Source organism: Ranitomeya imitator, chromosome 2 (genome assembly GCF_032444005.1).
Source record: "Ranitomeya imitator isolate aRanImi1 chromosome 2, aRanImi1.pri, whole genome shotgun sequence".
In the NCBI taxonomy this organism is placed as follows: Eukaryota; Metazoa; Chordata; class Amphibia; order Anura; family Dendrobatidae; genus Ranitomeya; species Ranitomeya imitator.
The window spans coordinates 406,462,503-406,482,772 of NC_091283.1; the positions used below are offsets into that span (position 1 = coordinate 406,462,503).

The 20,270-nt window shown below is 42.4% G+C and overlaps 1 protein-coding gene across 1 annotated transcript in view; it reads right to left on the reverse strand.

Moving 5' to 3' along the window:
• The window catches only part of ABCA5 (ATP binding cassette subfamily A member 5), a 240,305-nt gene that overhangs the window by 120,565 nt on the left and 99,470 nt on the right, over nucleotides 1-20,270 (reverse strand). Inside the window, exon 2 of the mRNA XM_069750700.1 lies at nucleotides 15,883-15,995. Coding sequence (XP_069606801.1) covers nucleotides 15,883-15,984 — 102 coding nt within the window. The 5' untranslated portion in view covers nucleotides 15,985-15,995. The remainder of the gene's footprint in view (nucleotides 1-15,882; nucleotides 15,996-20,270) is intronic.

The window sequence follows — 20,270 nt, forward strand, 5'->3', positions numbered from 1 at the left end:
ATGACATCCTTAAGGGCTTCAGAGAGACCCTTTCTGAATATAGCTGCCAGCGCAGATTCATTCCATTGAGTGAGAACGGACCACTTTCTAAATTTCTGACAATATACCTCCATCTCATCCTGAGCCTGACAAAGAGCCAGCAATTTTTTTTCTGCCTGATCCACTGAATTAGGCTCATCGTACAGCAATCCAAGCGCCAGGAAAAACGCATCGATATTACTTAATGCAGGATCTCCTGACGCAAGAGAAAATGCCCAGTCCTGAGGGTCGCCACGCAAAAAAGAAATGACGATCCTAACCTGTTGAACTGGGTCACCAGAGAAGCGAGGTTTCAAAGCCAGAAATAGTTTACAATTATTTTTGAAACTCAGAAATTTAGTTCTATCTCCAAAAAACAAATCTGGAATAGGAATTCTCGGTTCTAACAAAGAATTCTGAACCACAAAATCTTGAATATTTTGAACTCTTGCCGTGAGCTGATCCACACATGAAGACAGACCTTTAATGTCCATTGCTACACCTGTGTCCTGAACCACCCAAATGTCTAGGGGAAAAAAAAGGCAAAACACAGTGCAAAGGAAAAAAAAAATGGTCTCAGAACTTCTTTTTTCCCTCTATTGAGAATCATTAGCACTTTTGGCTTCCTGTACTGTTGTGATAGGCAATTCAGTATCACAATGGACATAGCGGTCAGAGCACATACAGTGATCTGACAATAACCCAAAATAATAGAACGAGCTCTGAGACGTGGGAACTCTGCAGACCGCAATCCCTAATCCTCTCCAAACAACACTAGAGGCAGCCGTGGATTGCGCCTAACTCTGCCTATGCAACTCGGCACAGCCTGACAAACTAACTAGCCTGAAGATAGAAAATAAGCCTACCTTGCCTCAGAGAAATACCCCAAAGGAAAAGGCAGCCCCCCACATATGACTGTGAGTTAAGATGAAAAGACAAACGTAGGGATGAAATAGATTCAGCAAAGTGAGGCCCGACTTTCTTAACAGAGCGAGGATAGGAAAGATAACTTTGCGGTCAACACAAAACCCTAAAGAAAACCACGCAAAGGGGGCAAAAAGACCCTCCGTACCGAACTAACGGCACGGAGGTACATCCTTTGCGTCCCAGAGCTTCCAGCAAAACAATTAGACAAGCTGGACAGAAAAAATAGCAAACAAAAAGCAAAGAAGAACTTAGCTATGCAGAGCAGCAGGCCACAGGAATGATCCAGGGAAAAACAAGTCCAACACTGGAACATTGACAGGAAGCATGGATCAAAGCATTAGGTGGAGTTAAGTAGAGAAGCACCTAACGACCTCACCAGATCACCTGAGGGAGGAAACACAGAAGCCGCAGTACCACTTTCCTCCACAAACGGAAGCTCCCAGAGAGAATCAGCCGAAGTACCACTTGTGACCACAGGAGGGAGCTCTGCCACAGAATTCACAACAATGTACACAGTGACTGTACCAGCAGAATAGTGAGTGCAGCTCTGGAGTATAATACAGGATGTAACTCAGGGTCAGTACAGGATAAGTAATGTAATGTATGTACACAGTGACTCCACCAGCAGAATAGTGAGTGCAGCCCTGGACTATAATACAGGATGTAACTCAGGATCAGTACAGGATAAGTAATGTAATGTATGTACACAGTGACTGTACCAGCAGAATAGTGAGTGCAGCTCTGGGGTATAATACAGGATGTAACTCAGGATCAGTAATGTATGTACACAGTGACTGCACCAGGAGAATAGTGAGTGTAGCTCTGGGGTATAATACAGGATGTAACTCAGGATCAGTACAGGATAAGTAATGTATGTACACAGTGACTGCACCAGCAGAAAAGTGAGTGCAGCTCTGGAGTATAATACAGGATGTAATTCAGGATCAGTACAGGATCAGTAATGTAATGTATGTACACAGTGACTGCACCAGCAGAATAGTGAGTGCAGCTCTGGAGTATAATACAGGATGTAACTCAGGATCAGTACAGGACAAGTAATGTATGTACACAGTGACTGCACCAGCAGAATAGTGAGTGCAGCTCTGGAGTATAATACAGGATGTAACTCAGGATCAGTAATGTAATGTATGTACACAGTGACTGCACCAGCAGAATAGTGAGTGCAGCTCTGGAGTATAATACAGGATGTAACTCAGAATCAGTACAGAATCAGTAATGCAATGTATGTACACAGTGACTGCACCAGCAGAATAGTGAGTGCAGCTCTTGGGTACAATACAGGATGTAACTCAGGACCAGTACAGGATAAGTAATGTAATGTATGTACACAGTGACTCCTCCAGCAGAATATTGAGTGCAGCTCTGGAGTATAATACAGGATGTAACTCAGGATCAGTACAGGATAAGTAATTTAATGTATGTACACAGTGACTGCACCAGCAGAATAGTGAGTGCAGCTCTGGGGTATAATACAGGATGTAACTCAGGATCAGTACAGGATCAGTAATGTAATGTATGTACACAGTGACTGCACCAGCAGAATAGTGAGTGTAGCTCAGGGGTATAATACAGGATGTAACTCAGAATCAGTACAGAATCAGTAATGCAATATATCTACACAGTGACTGCACCAGCAGAATAGTGAGTGCAGCTCTGGGGTACAATACAGGATGTAACTCAGGATCAGTAATGTAATGTATGTACACAGTGACTGCACCAGCAGAATAGTGAGTGCAGCTCTGGAGTATAATACAGGATGTAACTCAGGATCAGTACAGGATAAGTAATGTAATGTATGTACACAGTGACTGCACCAGCAGAATAGTGAGTGCAGCTCTGGGGTACAATACAGGATGTAACTCAGGACCAGTACAGGATAAGTAATGTAATGTATGTACACAGTGACTCCTCCAGCAGAATATTGAGTGCAGCTCTGGAGTATAATTCAGGATGTAACTCAGGACCAGTACAGGATAAGTAATGTAATTTATGTACACAGTGACTGTACCAGCAGAATAGTGAGTGCAGCTCTGGAGTAAAACACAGGATGTAACTCAGGATCAGTACAGGATAAGTAATGTAATGTATGTATACAGTGACTCCACCAGCAGAATAGAGAGTGCAGCTCTGGGGTATAATACAGGATGTAACTCAGGATCAGTACAGGATAACTAATGTAATGTATGTACACAGTGACTGCACCAGCAGAATAGTGAGTGCAGCTCTGGGGTATAATACAGGATGTAACTCAGGATCAGTACAGGATAAGTAATGTAATGTATGTATACAGTGACTCCACCAGCAGAATAGAGAGTGCAGCTCTGGGGTATAATACAGGATGTAACTCAGGATCAGTACAGGATAAGTAATGTAATGTATGTACACAGTGACTGCACCAGCAGAATAGTGAGTGCAGCTCTGGGGTATAATACAGGATGTAACTCAGGATCAGTACAGGATAAGTAATGTAATGTATGTACACAGTGACTCCATATAGGCACACACCGTCTACATTTTAAGATTTTTTTTAGGAGGACATTTCTTTGTTTTGCAGTGTAATCCAGTATTTTTAGATAAAAACATGTGAGACACTTTATGTGTTCTGTCATAAAGATGAGGCATGGAAGTGGGAACAAACGCGGCAACTGGCAGTAACACTGACGTGATTCTACCTGGAAATGTGCCAGAGTCAAAAGCTCATCTGCAACATCCCAAAGGCACAGCTTACATGACGAGCCGCTCTGCATACAGCAATTACTGTGACTGAGGCAGGGGACTGCTACTTATGTCAATGAAAAAGGTATAACATGCAGACAAGAAAGCAAATCCTTAATCAGCCCAGAAGTGTTCATAAAAGAATACTGAGATTGTAGAACTGGCACTATACTGGTACTATGACTACAATGGTAACCTTACTGGTGCTGCAATGTGCCGTTACTGGTGGTGCAATGTGCCCCTACTGTTGCTGCAGGGTGTCGTTGCCAGTGCTGCATGGTGCCGTTGCAGGGTACTGCAGGGTGTCGTTGCAGCAATGTGCCGTTCTTGGTGCTGCTCGATGCCATGGCTGGTGCATATGCAGTTCTTGGAGCAGCAATGTGCTGTTACTGGTGCTGCATGGTGCCATTGGTGAATGGTGCAGTCAATGGTGCTGCAATGCGATGTTACTGGTACTGCATGGTGCTGTTACTGGTGCTGCATGGTGCCATTGGTGAATGGTGCAGTCGATGGTGCTGCAATGTGATGTTACTGGTACTGCATGGTGCTGTTACTGGTGCTGCATGGTGCCATTGGTGAATGGTGCAGTCAATGGTGCTGCAATGCGATGTTACTGGTGCTGCATGGTGCTGTTACTGGTGCTGCATGGTGCCATTGGTGAATGGTGCAGTCGATGGTGCTGCAATGTGATGTTACTGGTACTGCATGGTGCTGTTACTGGTGCTGCATGGTGCCATTGGTGAATGGTGCAGTCGATGGTGCTGCATGGTGCTGTTACTGGTGCTGCATGGTGCTGTTACTGGTGCTGCATGGTGCCATTGGTGAATGGTGCAGTCGATGGTGCAGTCGATGGTGCTGCATGGTGCTGTTACTGGTGCTGCATGGTGCTGTTACTGGTGCTGCATGGTGCCATTGGTGAAGGGTGCTTTTGCTGTATGGTGCAGTCGATGGAGCTGCAATGCGATGTTACTGGTGCTGCATGGTGCTGTTACTGGTGCTGCATGGTGCCATTGGTGAATGGTGCAGTCGATGGTGCAGTCGATGGTGCTGCATGGTGCTGTTACTGGTGCTGCATGGTGCTGTTACTGGTGCTGCATGGTGCCATTGGTGAAGGGTGCTTTTGCTGTATGGTGCAGTCGATGGAGCTGCAATGTGATGTTACTGGTGCTGCATGGTGCTGTTACTGGTAATGCACTGGAATACTAGCTACGTCTCTACAGAGCTCATGCCTGCAGCTCCAGTAACCCGAACTTGCGTTTGGCTCATCATTCAGTTACTGAGACAACTGATACTAGAGGAGGGGGCTGGACGATGTAAAGCTAAAAATGTCCACTGTGCAAATGGATAATCCAGCTGAGTGCCTTGGGACGGCTCCGCTCACCAAATAGTAACTCTCTGTCAATAGCCGCGTGGGGGAAGAAGAGTTCAGCAATTTGATTATGGCTTTCCTAATGTTATCATTATGGAGCTGCACTGTAAATATAAAAGCGGCTGTTAATCCCTTTGGCCTTTGGTGGTAGATTAGGGGCCATCGTAGACAGCTGGAGTGGGTCAGATGTGACTACTGGATTGCTCGGATACTCAGCTGGACCATCATTGAGATAAAAAGCATTATACGATGCCTGGTTTGTGCCATTCTCGCACTTCAGGAGCGCACCGCTCCCCTGCCTCACAGCTTTCTAATGCTGGGGGGACGATGCGCTCCTGCTGACTGACCGCACCGGTGGCCTGAACTTTGCCTCTGCAGTATGGGAGGGGACAGGAACACATGGGCTACTTGCACAGTGAACAAGTCTGTATGATCATGTTCACACACCACCAAGAAACCTGAAGACACAAAAGAGAATAGTAAAACCAAAAACACTCAGTTTGAAAAAATGTTGCAGTAATCTGCAAGTGCTAGTAAAAGATGTAAAAAACAGGGTATTTGGTTGATACGTTTTTTGCAAAAAATGTATACTAAGCTGCTCTACCAATCTTCACGGTATACCCTTATCAGAGCAGTCCTAACTAATGTATGCAATCCCTATCTGATGTATTTAAAAACCTGATCATCTGTATATAACCTGTGTGAACAGGGTTCAGAGAGGAAAAAATCCATGTGTGCATACAGGGTAGAACAGCTTTTGTGCAGATAGCCCAAGAGGAGTGGTGGAACTCCCCAGTCTTGTAGACACAAGAGAACAATTATGGAAACAGGAACACATGGGCTACTTGCACAGTGAACAAGTCTGTATGATCATGTTCACACACCACCAAGAAACCTGAAGACACAAAAGAGAATAGTAAAACCAAAAACACTCAGTTTGAAAAAATGTTGCAGTAATCTGCAAGTGCTAGTAAAAGATGTAAAAAACAGGGTATTTGGTTGATACGTTTTTTGCAAAAAATGTATACTAAGCTGCTCTACCAATCTTCACGGTATACCCTTATCAGAGCAGTCCTAACTAATGTATGCAATCCCTATCTGATGTATTTAAAAACCTGATCATCTGTATATAACCTGTGTGAACAGGGTTCAGAGAGGAAAAAATCCATGTGTGCATACAGGGTAGAACAGCTTTTGTGCAGATAGCCCAAGAGGAGTGGTGGAACTCCCCAGTCTTGTAGACACAAGAGAACAATTATGGAAACAGGAACACATGGGCTACTTGCACAGTGAACAAGTCTGTATGATCATGTTCACACACCACCAAGAAACCTGAAGACACAAAAGAGAATAGTAAAACCAAAAACACTCAGTTTGAAAAAATGTTGCAGTAATCTGCAAGTGCTAGTAAAAGATGTAAAAAACAGGGTATTTGGTTGATACGTTTTTTGCAAAAAATGTATACTAAGCTGCTCTACCAATCTTCACGGTATACCCTTATCAGAGCAGTCCTAACTAATGTATGCAATCCCTATCTGATGTATTTAAAAACGTATCAACCAAATACCCTGTTTTTTACATCTTTTACTAGCACTTGCAGATTACTGCAACATTTTTTCAAACTGAGTGTTTTTGGTTTTACTATTCTCTTTTGTGTCTTCAGGTTTCTTGGTGGTGTGTGAACATGATCATACAGACTTGTTCACTGTGCAAGTAGCCCATGTGTTCCTGTTTCCATAATTGTTCTCTTGTGTCTACAAGACTGGGGAGTTCCACCACTCCTCTTGGGCTATCTGCACAAAAGCTGTTCTACCCTGTATGCACACATGGATTTTTTCCTCTCTGAACCCTGTTCACACAGGTTATATACAGATGATCAGGTTTTTAAATACATCAGATAGGGATTGCATACATTAGTTAGGACTGCTCTGATAAGGGTATACCGTGAAGATTGGTAGAGCAGCTTAGTATACATTTTTTGCAAAAAACGTATCAACCAAATACCCTGTTTTTTACATCTTTTACTAGCACTTGCAGATTACTGCAACATTTTTTCAAACTGAGTGTTTTTGGTTTTACTATTCTCTTTTGTGTCTTCAGGTTTCTTGGTGGTGTGTGAACATGATCATACAGACTTGTTCACTGTGCAAGTAGCCCATGTGTTCCTGTTTCCATAATTGTTCTCTTGTGTCTACAAGACTGGGGAGTTCCACCACTCCTCTTGGGCTATCTGCACAAAAGCTGTTCTACCCTGTATGCACACATGGATTTTTTCCTCTCTGAACCCTGTTCACACAGGTTATATACAGATGATCAGGTTTTTAAATACATCAGATAGGGATTGCATACATTAGTTAGGACTGCTCTGATAAGGGTATACCGTGAAGATTGGTAGAGCAGCTTAGTATACATTTTTTGCAAAAAACGTATCAACCAAATACCCTGTTTTTTACATCTTTTACTAGCACTTGCAGATTACTGCAACATTTTTTCAAACTGAGTGTTTTTGGTTTTACTATTCTCTTTTGTGTCTTCAGGTTTCTTGGTGGTGTGTGAACATGATCATACAGACTTGTTCACTGTGCAAGTAGCCCATGTGTTCCTGTTTCCATAATTGTTCTCTTGTGTCTACAAGACTGGGGAGTTCCACCACTCCTCTTGGGCTATCTGCACAAAAGCTGTTCTACCCTGTATGCACACATGGATTTTTTCCTCTCTGAACCCTGTTCACACAGGTTATATACAGATGATCAGGTTTTTAAATACATCAGATAGGGATTGCATACATTAGTTAGGACTGCTCTGATAAGGGTATACCGTGAAGATTGGTAGAGCAGCTTAGTATACATTTTTTGCAAAAAACGTATCAACCAAATACCCTGTTTTTTACATCTTTTACTAGCACTTGCAGATTACTGCAACATTTTTTCAAACTGAGTGTTTTTGGTTTTACTATTCTCTTTTGTGTCTTCAGGTTTCTTGGTGGTGTGTGAACATGATCATACAGACTTGTTCACTGTGCAAGTAGCCCATGTGTTCCTGTTTCCATAATTGTTCTCTTGTGTCTACAAGACTGGGGAGTTCCACCACTCCTCTTGGGCTATCTGCACAAAAGCTGTTCTACCCTGTATGCACACATGGATTTTTTCCTCTCTGAACCCTGTTCACACAGGTTATATACAGATGATCAGGTTTTTAAATACATCAGATAGGGATTGCATACATTAGTTAGGACTGCTCTGATAAGGGTATACCGTGAAGATTGGTAGAGCAGCTTAGTATACATTTTTTGCAAAAAACGTATCAACCAAATACCCTGTTTTTTACATCTTTTACTAGCACTTGCAGATTACTGCAACATTTTTTCAAACTGAGTGTTTTTGGTTTTACTATTCTCTTTTGTGTCTTCAGGTTTCTTGGTGGTGTGTGAACATGATCATACAGACTTGTTCACTGTGCAAGTAGCCCATGTGTTCCTGTTTCCATAATTGTTCTCTTGTGTCTACAAGACTGGGGAGTTCCACCACTCCTCTTGGGCTATCTGCACAAAAGCTGTTCTACCCTGTATGCACACATGGATTTTTTCCTCTCTGAACCCTGTTCACACAGGTTATATACAGATGATCAGGTTTTTAAATACATCAGATAGGGATTGCATACATTAGTTAGGACTGCTCTGATAAGGGTATACCGTGAAGATTGGTAGAGCAGCTTAGTATACATTTTTTGCAAAAAACGTATCAACCAAATACCCTGTTTTTTACATCTTTTACTAGCACTTGCAGATTACTGCAACATTTTTTCAAACTGAGTGTTTTTGGTTTTACTATTCTCTTTTGTGTCTTCAGGTTTCTTGGTGGTGTGTGAACATGATCATACAGACTTGTTCACTGTGCAAGTAGCCCATGTGTTCCTGTTTCCATAATTGTTCTCTTGTGTCTACAAGACTGGGGAGTTCCACCACTCCTCTTGGGCTATCTGCACAAAAGCTGTTCTACCCTGTATGCACACATGGATTTTTTCCTCTCTGAACCCTGTTCACACAGGTTATATACAGATGATCAGGTTTTTAAATACATCAGATAGGGATTGCATACATTAGTTAGGACTGCTCTGATAAGGGTATACCGTGAAGATTGGTAGAGCAGCTTAGTATACATTTTTTGCAAAAAACGTATCAACCAAATACCCTGTTTTTTACATCTTTTACTAGCACTTGCAGATTACTGCAACATTTTTTCAAACTGAGTGTTTTTGGTTTTACTATTCTCTTTTGTGTCTTCAGGTTTCTTGGTGGTGTGTGAACATGATCATACAGACTTGTTCACTGTGCAAGTAGCCCATGTGTTCCTGTTTCCATAATTGTTCTCTTGTGTCTACAAGACTGGGGAGTTCCACCACTCCTCTTGGGCTATCTGCACAAAAGCTGTTCTACCCTGTATGCACACATGGATTTTTTCCTCTCTGAACCCTGTTCACACAGGTTATATACAGATGATCAGGTTTTTAAATACATCAGATAGGGATTGCATACATTAGTTAGGACTGCTCTGATAAGGGTATACCGTGAAGATTGGTAGAGCAGCTTAGTATACATTTTTTGCAAAAAACGTATCAACCAAATACCCTGTTTTTTACATCTTTTACTAGCACTTGCAGATTACTGCAACATTTTTTCAAACTGAGTGTTTTTGGTTTTACTATTCTCTTTTGTGTCTTCAGGTTTCTTGGTGGTGTGTGAACATGATCATACAGACTTGTTCACTGTGCAAGTAGCCCATGTGTTCCTGTTTCCATAATTGTTCTCTTGTGTCTACAAGACTGGGGAGTTCCACCACTCCTCTTGGGCTATCTGCACAAAAGCTGTTCTACCCTGTATGCACACATGGATTTTTTCCTCTCTGAACCCTGTTCACACAGGTTATATACAGATGATCAGGTTTTTAAATACATCAGATAGGGATTGCATACATTAGTTAGGACTGCTCTGATAAGGGTATACCGTGAAGATTGGTAGAGCAGCTTAGTATACATTTTTTGCAAAAAACGTATCAACCAAATACCCTGTTTTTTACATCTTTTACTAGCACTTGCAGATTACTGCAACATTTTTTCAAACTGAGTGTTTTTGGTTTTACTATTCTCTTTTGTGTCTTCAGGTTTCTTGGTGGTGTGTGAACATGATCATACAGACTTGTTCACTGTGCAAGTAGCCCATGTGTTCCTGTTTCCATAATTGTTCTCTTGTGTCTACAAGACTGGGGAGTTCCACCACTCCTCTTGGGCTATCTGCACAAAAGCTGTTCTACCCTGTATGCACACATGGATTTTTTCCTCTCTGAACCCTGTTCACACAGGTTATATACAGATGATCAGGTTTTTAAATACATCAGATAGGGATTGCATACATTAGTTAGGACTGCTCTGATAAGGGTATACCGTGAAGATTGGTAGAGCAGCTTAGTATACATTTTTTGCAAAAAACGTATCAACCAAATACCCTGTTTTTTACATCTTTTACTAGCACTTGCAGATTACTGCAACATTTTTTCAAACTGAGTGTTTTTGGTTTTACTATTCTCTTTTGTGTCTTCAGGTTTCTTGGTGGTGTGTGAACATGATCATACAGACTTGTTCACTGTGCAAGTAGCCCATGTGTTCCTGTTTCCATAATTGTTCTCTTGTGTCTACAAGACTGGGGAGTTCCACCACTCCTCTTGGGCTATCTGCACAAAAGCTGTTCTACCCTGTATGCACACATGGATTTTTTCCTCTCTGAACCCTGTTCACACAGGTTATATACAGATGATCAGGTTTTTAAATACATCAGATAGGGATTGCATACATTAGTTAGGACTGCTCTGATAAGGGTATACCGTGAAGATTGGTAGAGCAGCTTAGTATACATTTTTTGCAAAAAACGTATCAACCAAATACCCTGTTTTTTACATCTTTTACTAGCACTTGCAGATTACTGCAACATTTTTTCAAACTGAGTGTTTTTGGTTTTACTATTCTCTTTTGTGTCTTCAGGTTTCTTGGTGGTGTGTGAACATGATCATACAGACTTGTTCACTGTGCAAGTAGCCCATGTGTTCCTGTTTCCATAATTGTTCTCTTGTGTCTACAAGACTGGGGAGTTCCACCACTCCTCTTGGGCTATCTGCACAAAAGCTGTTCTACCCTGTATGCACACATGGATTTTTTCCTCTCTGAACCCTGTTCACACAGGTTATATACAGATGATCAGGTTTTTAAATACATCAGATAGGGATTGCATACATTAGTTAGGACTGCTCTGATAAGGGTATACCGTGAAGATTGGTAGAGCAGCTTAGTATACATTTTTTGCAAAAAACGTATCAACCAAATACCCTGTTTTTTACATCTTTTACTAGCACTTGCAGATTACTGCAACATTTTTTCAAACTGAGTGTTTTTGGTTTTACTATTCTCTTTTGTGTCTTCAGGTTTCTTGGTGGTGTGTGAACATGATCATACAGACTTGTTCACTGTGCAAGTAGCCCATGTGTTCCTGTTTCCATAATTGTTCTCTTGTGTCTACAAGACTGGGGAGTTCCACCACTCCTCTTGGGCTATCTGCACAAAAGCTGTTCTACCCTGTATGCACACATGGATTTTTTCCTCTCTGAACCCTGTTCACACAGGTTATATACAGATGATCAGGTTTTTAAATACATCAGATAGGGATTGCATACATTAGTTAGGACTGCTCTGATAAGGGTATACCGTGAAGATTGGTAGAGCAGCTTAGTATACATTTTTTGCAAAAAACGTATCAACCAAATACCCTGTTTTTTACATCTTTTACTAGCACTTGCAGATTACTGCAACATTTTTTCAAACTGAGTGTTTTTGGTTTTACTATTCTCTTTTGTGTCTTCAGGTTTCTTGGTGGTGTGTGAACATGATCATACAGACTTGTTCACTGTGCAAGTAGCCCATGTGTTCCTGTTTCCATAATTGTTCTCTTGTGTCTACAAGACTGGGGAGTTCCACCACTCCTCTTGGGCTATCTGCACAAAAGCTGTTCTACCCTGTATGCACACATGGATTTTTTCCTCTCTGAACCCTGTTCACACAGGTTATATACAGATGATCAGGTTTTTAAATACATCAGATAGGGATTGCATACATTAGTTAGGACTGCTCTGATAAGGGTATACCGTGAAGATTGGTAGAGCAGCTTAGTATACATTTTTTGCAAAAAACGTATCAACCAAATACCCTGTTTTTTACATCTTTTACTAGCACTTGCAGATTACTGCAACATTTTTTCAAACTGAGTGTTTTTGGTTTTACTATTCTCTTTTGTGTCTTCAGGTTTCTTGGTGGTGTGTGAACATGATCATACAGACTTGTTCACTGTGCAAGTAGCCCATGTGTTCCTGTTTCCATAATTGTTCTCTTGTGTCTACAAGACTGGGGAGTTCCACCACTCCTCTTGGGCTATCTGCACAAAAGCTGTTCTACCCTGTATGCACACATGGATTTTTTCCTCTCTGAACCCTGTTCACACAGGTTATATACAGATGATCAGGTTTTTAAATACATCAGATAGGGATTGCATACATTAGTTAGGACTGCTCTGATAAGGGTATACCGTGAAGATTGGTAGAGCAGCTTAGTATACATTTTTTGCAAAAAACGTATCAACCAAATACCCTGTTTTTTACATCTTTTACTAGCACTTGCAGATTACTGCAACATTTTTTCAAACTGAGTGTTTTTGGTTTTACTATTCTCTTTTGTGTCTTCAGGTTTCTTGGTGGTGTGTGAACATGATCATACAGACTTGTTCACTGTGCAAGTAGCCCATGTGTTCCTGTTTCCATAATTGTTCTCTTGTGTCTACAAGACTGGGGAGTTCCACCACTCCTCTTGGGCTATCTGCACAAAAGCTGTTCTACCCTGTATGCACACATGGATTTTTTCCTCTCTGAACCCTGTTCACACAGGTTATATACAGATGATCAGGTTTTTAAATACATCAGATAGGGATTGCATACATTAGTTAGGACTGCTCTGATAAGGGTATACCGTGAAGATTGGTAGAGCAGCTTAGTATACATTTTTTGCAAAAAACGTATCAACCAAATACCCTGTTTTTTACATCTTTTACTAGCACTTGCAGATTACTGCAACATTTTTTCAAACTGAGTGTTTTTGGTTTTACTATTCTCTTTTGTGTCTTCAGGTTTCTTGGTGGTGTGTGAACATGATCATACAGACTTGTTCACTGTGCAAGTAGCCCATGTGTTCCTGTTTCCATAATTGTTCTCTTGTGTCTACAAGACTGGGGAGTTCCACCACTCCTCTTGGGCTATCTGCACAAAAGCTGTTCTACCCTGTATGCACACATGGATTTTTTCCTCTCTGAACCCTGTTCACACAGGTTATATACAGATGATCAGGTTTTTAAATACATCAGATAGGGATTGCATACATTAGTTAGGACTGCTCTGATAAGGGTATACCGTGAAGATTGGTAGAGCAGCTTAGTATACATTTTTTGCAAAAAACGTATCAACCAAATACCCTGTTTTTTACATCTTTTACTAGCACTTGCAGATTACTGCAACATTTTTTCAAACTGAGTGTTTTTGGTTTTACTATTCTCTTTTGTGTCTTCAGGTTTCTTGGTGGTGTGTGAACATGATCATACAGACTTGTTCACTGTGCAAGTAGCCCATGTGTTCCTGTTTCCATAATTGTTCTCTTGTGTCTACAAGACTGGGGAGTTCCACCACTCCTCTTGGGCTATCTGCACAAAAGCTGTTCTACCCTGTATGCACACATGGATTTTTTCCTCTCTGAACCCTGTTCACACAGGTTATATACAGATGATCAGGTTTTTAAATACATCAGATAGGGATTGCATACATTAGTTAGGACTGCTCTGATAAGGGTATACCGTGAAGATTGGTAGAGCAGCTTAGTATACATTTTTTGCAAAAAACGTATCAACCAAATACCCTGTTTTTTACATCTTTTACTAGCACTTGCAGATTACTGCAACATTTTTTCAAACTGAGTGTTTTTGGTTTTACTATTCTCTTTTGTGTCTTCAGGTTTCTTGGTGGTGTGTGAACATGATCATACAGACTTGTTCACTGTGCAAGTAGCCCATGTGTTCCTGTTTCCATAATTGTTCTCTTGTGTCTACAAGACTGGGGAGTTCCACCACTCCTCTTGGGCTATCTGCACAAAAGCTGTTCTACCCTGTATGCACACATGGATTTTTTCCTCTCTGAACCCTGTTCACACAGGTTATATACAGATGATCAGGTTTTTAAATACATCAGATAGGGATTGCATACATTAGTTAGGACTGCTCTGATAAGGGTATACCGTGAAGATTGGTAGAGCAGCTTAGTATACATTTTTTGCAAAAAACGTATCAACCAAATACCCTGTTTTTTACATCTTTTACTAGCACTTGCAGATTACTGCAACATTTTTTCAAACTGAGTGTTTTTGGTTTTACTATTCTCTTTTGTGTCTTCAGGTTTCTTGGTGGTGTGTGAACATGATCATACAGACTTGTTCACTGTGCAAGTAGCCCATGTGTTCCTGTTTCCATAATTGTTCTCTTGTGTCTACAAGACTGGGGAGTTCCACCACTCCTCTTGGGCTATCTGCACAAAAGCTGTTCTACCCTGTATGCACACATGGATTTTTTCCTCTCTGAACCCTGTTCACACAGGTTATATACAGATGATCAGGTTTTTAAATACATCAGATAGGGATTGCATACATTAGTTAGGACTGCTCTGATAAGGGTATACCGTGAAGATTGGTAGAGCAGCTTAGTATACATTTTTTGCAAAAAACGTATCAACCAAATACCCTGTTTTTTACATCTTTTACTAGCACTTGCAGATTACTGCAACATTTTTTCAAACTGAGTGTTTTTGGTTTTACTATTCTCTTTTGTGTCTTCAGTATGGGAGGGGAGCAGGATCTGGACAGCACTTTCAATAGCATGCTGCTTGCCTAAGAAACTAGCCACCTCCGATAAACAGCAGAAGTGGACGGTAACCTAAGCCCCAAACAATAAATTATTGAATCAGGACTTTAAATAAAAGTTGCTGTTTTTTGACAAGCAATTTGCAATGTCATCTACTTTCGATGATGAGACAACTCCTTTAATGGTGAAGTCAGAACAGACCAGTGAAAGTATGATCCTTCTGACAACTATAGCCAGTTTTCAGGTAACTCCACAAGGGACAAAAAGATTTCAGATTTTACCTTCGGATTGGCAATGGTTTTAAAAAAAATTTCATTCACATTTGCAGAATTACACCTTATGGAAATTGTATGTCAAATGTGCAGATTTGTGGTGGTTTAAAAACGAAAAAAAAAATCTGCAATCAAAGTTTTCAAAATTCGCTTTGGATTACCTGCGGATCTGCTGCAAAAGCTGCAGGTGACCGCTCCTGTTTTTTCCAAGTCCCCAGACCAATTCTTTTATACTGGCCGCCAACATGCACGTGTGGTCACATAATCAAAGAGCCAGAAGAATAGAGACCAGCTGGACGACCAGGGAAGAGCAGAAGATTAGTAATGGGAGTTTCCGCAGCCACAAATCTGCACCAAAGTCCACAAGGTTTGGTGAGGACTTGTTTAGCGGATTTTCCTACGGATTCTTGGTTGGACCCAACCTTAAGCTTGTAAGATATGTGTTTTTTTTTTCTTCCTGCTATTATTACACAGCATTTTCCATCTATGGCAACGAGCACACATTCCCCTGTGTTTCCCAGAGAACGTGAATTAGATGCTGAAATGCAGAGAAAATCTCTCCGAGGTACCTGCAAGGTGTCCTTCTTTGTCCTACATTTCACTAGGTAATTCTTGTACAGGAGAGTTCTGGTCTGCGCCCATATGCCCACATCTTTCATGTCGGAGGACATCTTATAAAAACCTGCAGAAAGAAAAAGGACATGTTCTCAGCACACATTATATGGACAGAAATACTGTGCACCCTCCACATTCCACCCACAGAAGCTTTTATCACCTTACATTCTACATCCATAGATATTAAAGGGGTTGCCAGGCTTTGGGTTCAAGTCTGCACTGTGACAGCAGACTTGTGAATCCTCACGGCATGCAGTGTGTGTGATGTCAGGATTTTCCAGTGGTGGCCCCGAGAGTAGGAAGGCGTGTGACCGCAAGTATGCGATTTGAATACATGCAGTCATGTGCAGACTAGACTTGGGCACACATCTAGTCGGATTGTGGCTGGCAGTATGAAAATCGCATGCCTGCAGTGGGTCACACGACAGCCCACTGACGGCACCGGAAAATCCTGACAACACGTACTGAGGCTTCACAAGTCTGTAGTCACATATAGTGAGCTGAAGCCTGAACAACCCCCTTAAATAGGTTCCCTAGAAAAAAAATTAAAGGAAATGTCATTATGAATACATTTCTAAAAACATTTAATTAGCAAATCAAATCACAATTGTTTTGTCAAAGGAGGCAATCACTATAGAATTAAAATGGCTGCCACAATGGCTGCTTCCTATAATGTTAGGACAGTAGCCTGAAGCATGTGAAGTAGGAAGCTCTGAACTACTCCTTCATATATAGGAAGATGTGTTCCACTAATATTACTGGAGATGTCAAAGGTGCTGAGGTAATAAGAGGCTGCTACACTGCTGTCCCCCACCCCCCCTTGTCTATCTGATCCAATACTGGCGATACCAGAGGTGCTGAAGTAAGAAGAGGCTGCTCAAACTGTTGTCCACCATGTCTATCTGATAGGTGCTGAGGTAAGAAGAGGATGCTCTTACTGTTGTCCACCATGTCTATCTGATAGGTGCTGAAGTAAGAAGAGGATGCTCACACTGTTGTCCACCATGTCTATCTGATAGGTGCTGAGGTAAGAAGAGGATGCTCACACTGTTGTCCACCATGTCTATCTGATAGGTGCTGAGGTAAGAAGATGCTCACACCATTGTCCACCATGTCTATCTGATAGGTGCTGAGATAAGAAGAGGCTGCTCATACTGTTGTCCACCATGTCTATCTGATAGGTGCTGAAGTAAGAAGAGGATGCTCGTATGTCCGAGAACAGAAGGTCTCAATGATATGTCTGCTGGAGACACATTTAGTGCGGGAGAGGGTAAACGTATTGAATAGGCGCTGGATACAGAGGGCGTATCATTCTACTTTCTCGACGTACTCTAGGGGTGTGTCTGTGTTAATACCTGCGGGGGTGCAGTATAAGGAGGTAATGGTAAAAGAGGATGTGGATGGTCAGTATGTGGTGGTGAAATGTAAAATAAATGGAGTGTTGATGTGTATAGCGGCATTGTATATTCCGCCCCCATACTCAAGTAAGAAGATAAGAGAGGTGCTGGAGAGGGTAGAGCGTTGGGGACCGTTACCATCTCTAATTATTGGCGATCTTAATAATATCTGTGATGACTTTTGGGACAAAAACAAAAATCCCCAGAATAGAACAGGGGGACATATCACTACGTTTGGGACCTATGTCCGGGAAGTAGGTATGATTGATTTATGGAGAGTTAGACATATTGGGGAAAGGACGTACTCATGCTACTCGCCAGCTCATGGTACTTTGTCTAGGATTGACTTGGCGCTGGGTAACTGTTTATTGGACACGATGGTAGGGGAGGTGAGATATTTGCCTAGGGCTCTTTCAGACCATAGTCCAGTTGAAGTGGAATTTCGGCCGGTGGGGACACGGATCGGGAGCAGGAAGGAGTGGAAGATTCACCCTAATTGGATACACAGTATGGACTTGGACAAGATAAAGAAGGAGTTGGTGGAATTTTTTGAGATCAACGAGGGAAGTGTAGATGTTCTTACTGTGTGGGAAGCCATGAAGGCGTACTTGAGGGGACTGCTGTTCAGGGATATTAGCAGGTGTAAGAGGAAATCGAGAGAGACAGAGAGGTTGGCGGTTGAACGGCTGAGGATAGCCGAGGATGAGATGGTAATAGCGGGTACTCCGGAAGCTGGGAGGAGGCTAAAGACAGCTCAGAGTCAGTTGGAGGAGGTATTGCTCGGTAAGGCTGAAAGGAAGAGGGAATTCATGAATCTGGCTTTTTACCAGGAGGGCGAATCTGTGGGTCATTTGCTATCGATGGTGGCTTCTGCCCAGAGAAACACTTCCTTTGTTCATTCTTTGGTATCGGGGAGCAGTGTGGCTGTCTCTGAGACTTCAGAGATTTTGGACATTTTTGCGGATTTTTATGCGGACCTATATTCCTCTATATTCCTCTCAGGTAGATGGGTCGGTGGAGGACACGGTGGCGTTCCTTGAGGAATTGGAGCTCCCAAGGCTGAGGGACATAGATATAGAAGATTTGGAAGCTCCCATTACGGAGGAGGAATTGGGTCGGGCACTGCAGTCTATGGCTAATGGGAAGGCACCTGGCATAGATGGATTTCCTGCTGAAATTTATAAAAACTTTGGGGAAGTGCTGATCCCTAAATTAAGGGTACTTCTGGAGGAGGCTAGGAGTGGTGGTCGTCTACCGGCATCTATGCGGGAGGCCATAATAGTGGTGATTCCTAAGGAGGGGAAGGACCCGACACAGCCGGATTCATATCGGCCAATCTCCTTGCTTACTACAGACGTTAAACTTCTGGCTAAGGTGTTGGCGATGAGGTTGACAAGTGTTATTTCCGGCCTGGTGCACTCAGACCAGTCCGGCTTTATGCCTGATCGGTCCACTGTGATCAACTTACGAAGGCTGTATATGAATTTGCAACTCAGATCCGACAACTGTGGCCAGAGAGTTATTGCATCTTTAGATGCTCATAAGGCGTTCGATAGTGTGGAGTGGGGATATCTCTGGCAGGTGCTCCGGAGTATGGGGTTTGGACCGCAGTTCATATCCTGGATTCGACTGATGTACTCGATGCCGATGGCTAGGGTTAGGGTAAATGGGGAGTTATCACGGACCATACAACTGGCTAGAGGGACGAGACAGGGGTGTCCGCTCTCTCCTCTTTTGTTTGCTCTGGCTGTGGAACCACTGGCTGCTAAGCTTCGACGGTCTGATGAGGTGACTGGGTTTAAATATGGGATGATTGAAGAAAGGGTGGCGTTGTATGCGGATGACATTCTGCTATTTCTGGCTGACCCGGGTACGTCCTTGGAGGGAGCCATTGGGATTATTGAGCGTTTCGGATCGGTGTCGGGACTTAGGATAAACTGGAGTAAGTCTGTCTTGTTTAAGGTGGATGATGATGGTGGGGAGCCACTGGAGGATGGGCGACTGGAGGTGACTAGCCAATTTAAGTACCTTGGAATATGGGTATCTATGCCTGTTACTGACTATATACATAGAAATCTGACTCCAATCTTAGGTGTCCTTAAAGCGAAAGCGGATGCTTGGCTTAAACTGCATTTATCTGTGGTAGGTAGGGTGAATCTTATTAAAATGATTTTGATGCCAAAAATACTGTATATTCTTCATAATGCGCCAGTTTGGATACCACGCGGGAGATTTAGACAGATTAACTCTCTGTTCAGGAATTTGATATGGGGGAGACAGCATCCGCGTATCAAACTGGAGACACTTCAGCGACCCAAGGAAGATGGGGGATTGGCATTGCCTAACCCTGAAATATATTTTCTTGCAGCCCAGAGTCAGCATTTAAAAGGCTGGGCGCATGAAGGGTCATCTGGGGCGGTACAGCGGCTGATGGAAGTGGTGACAAAAAGAAGGCCAGTGGTACAATGTTTGGAGGATGGATCCCTGGGGGCTCTGGGGAAATTATACCCGACTGTGTTGTTGATACGCAGGCTGTGGGGTAGGCTGAGACATATACGGGGGGTCACGGATTTGACTAGATTCTCGCCGCTATGGCATAACAGCAACTTACAGGAGTTTGAGGCACTGGGGGTACTGACAGAATGGCAGGTCAAAGGGATTCAGTACGTGTATCAAATAATTGAGCGAGGTGAATTGAAATCATTTTCCCAATTACAGGCGGAATTTGGTCTTGGGACTGTGGGGGAATTTCAGTATTTGCGGATGAGGCATGCTTTTGGAGCTCAGAGTAGAAACGGAGGTATTGGAATTCAGAGGGATATAGTACTGGAGTATGTGTGTAATGAAGGGACTACTGGGGGAGTCATATCTACTTTGTATAAAGATCTGTTGCACACTTTCCTATTGGGGTTTCCAATAATGGCGAGAGCTAAGTGAGAGAGGGA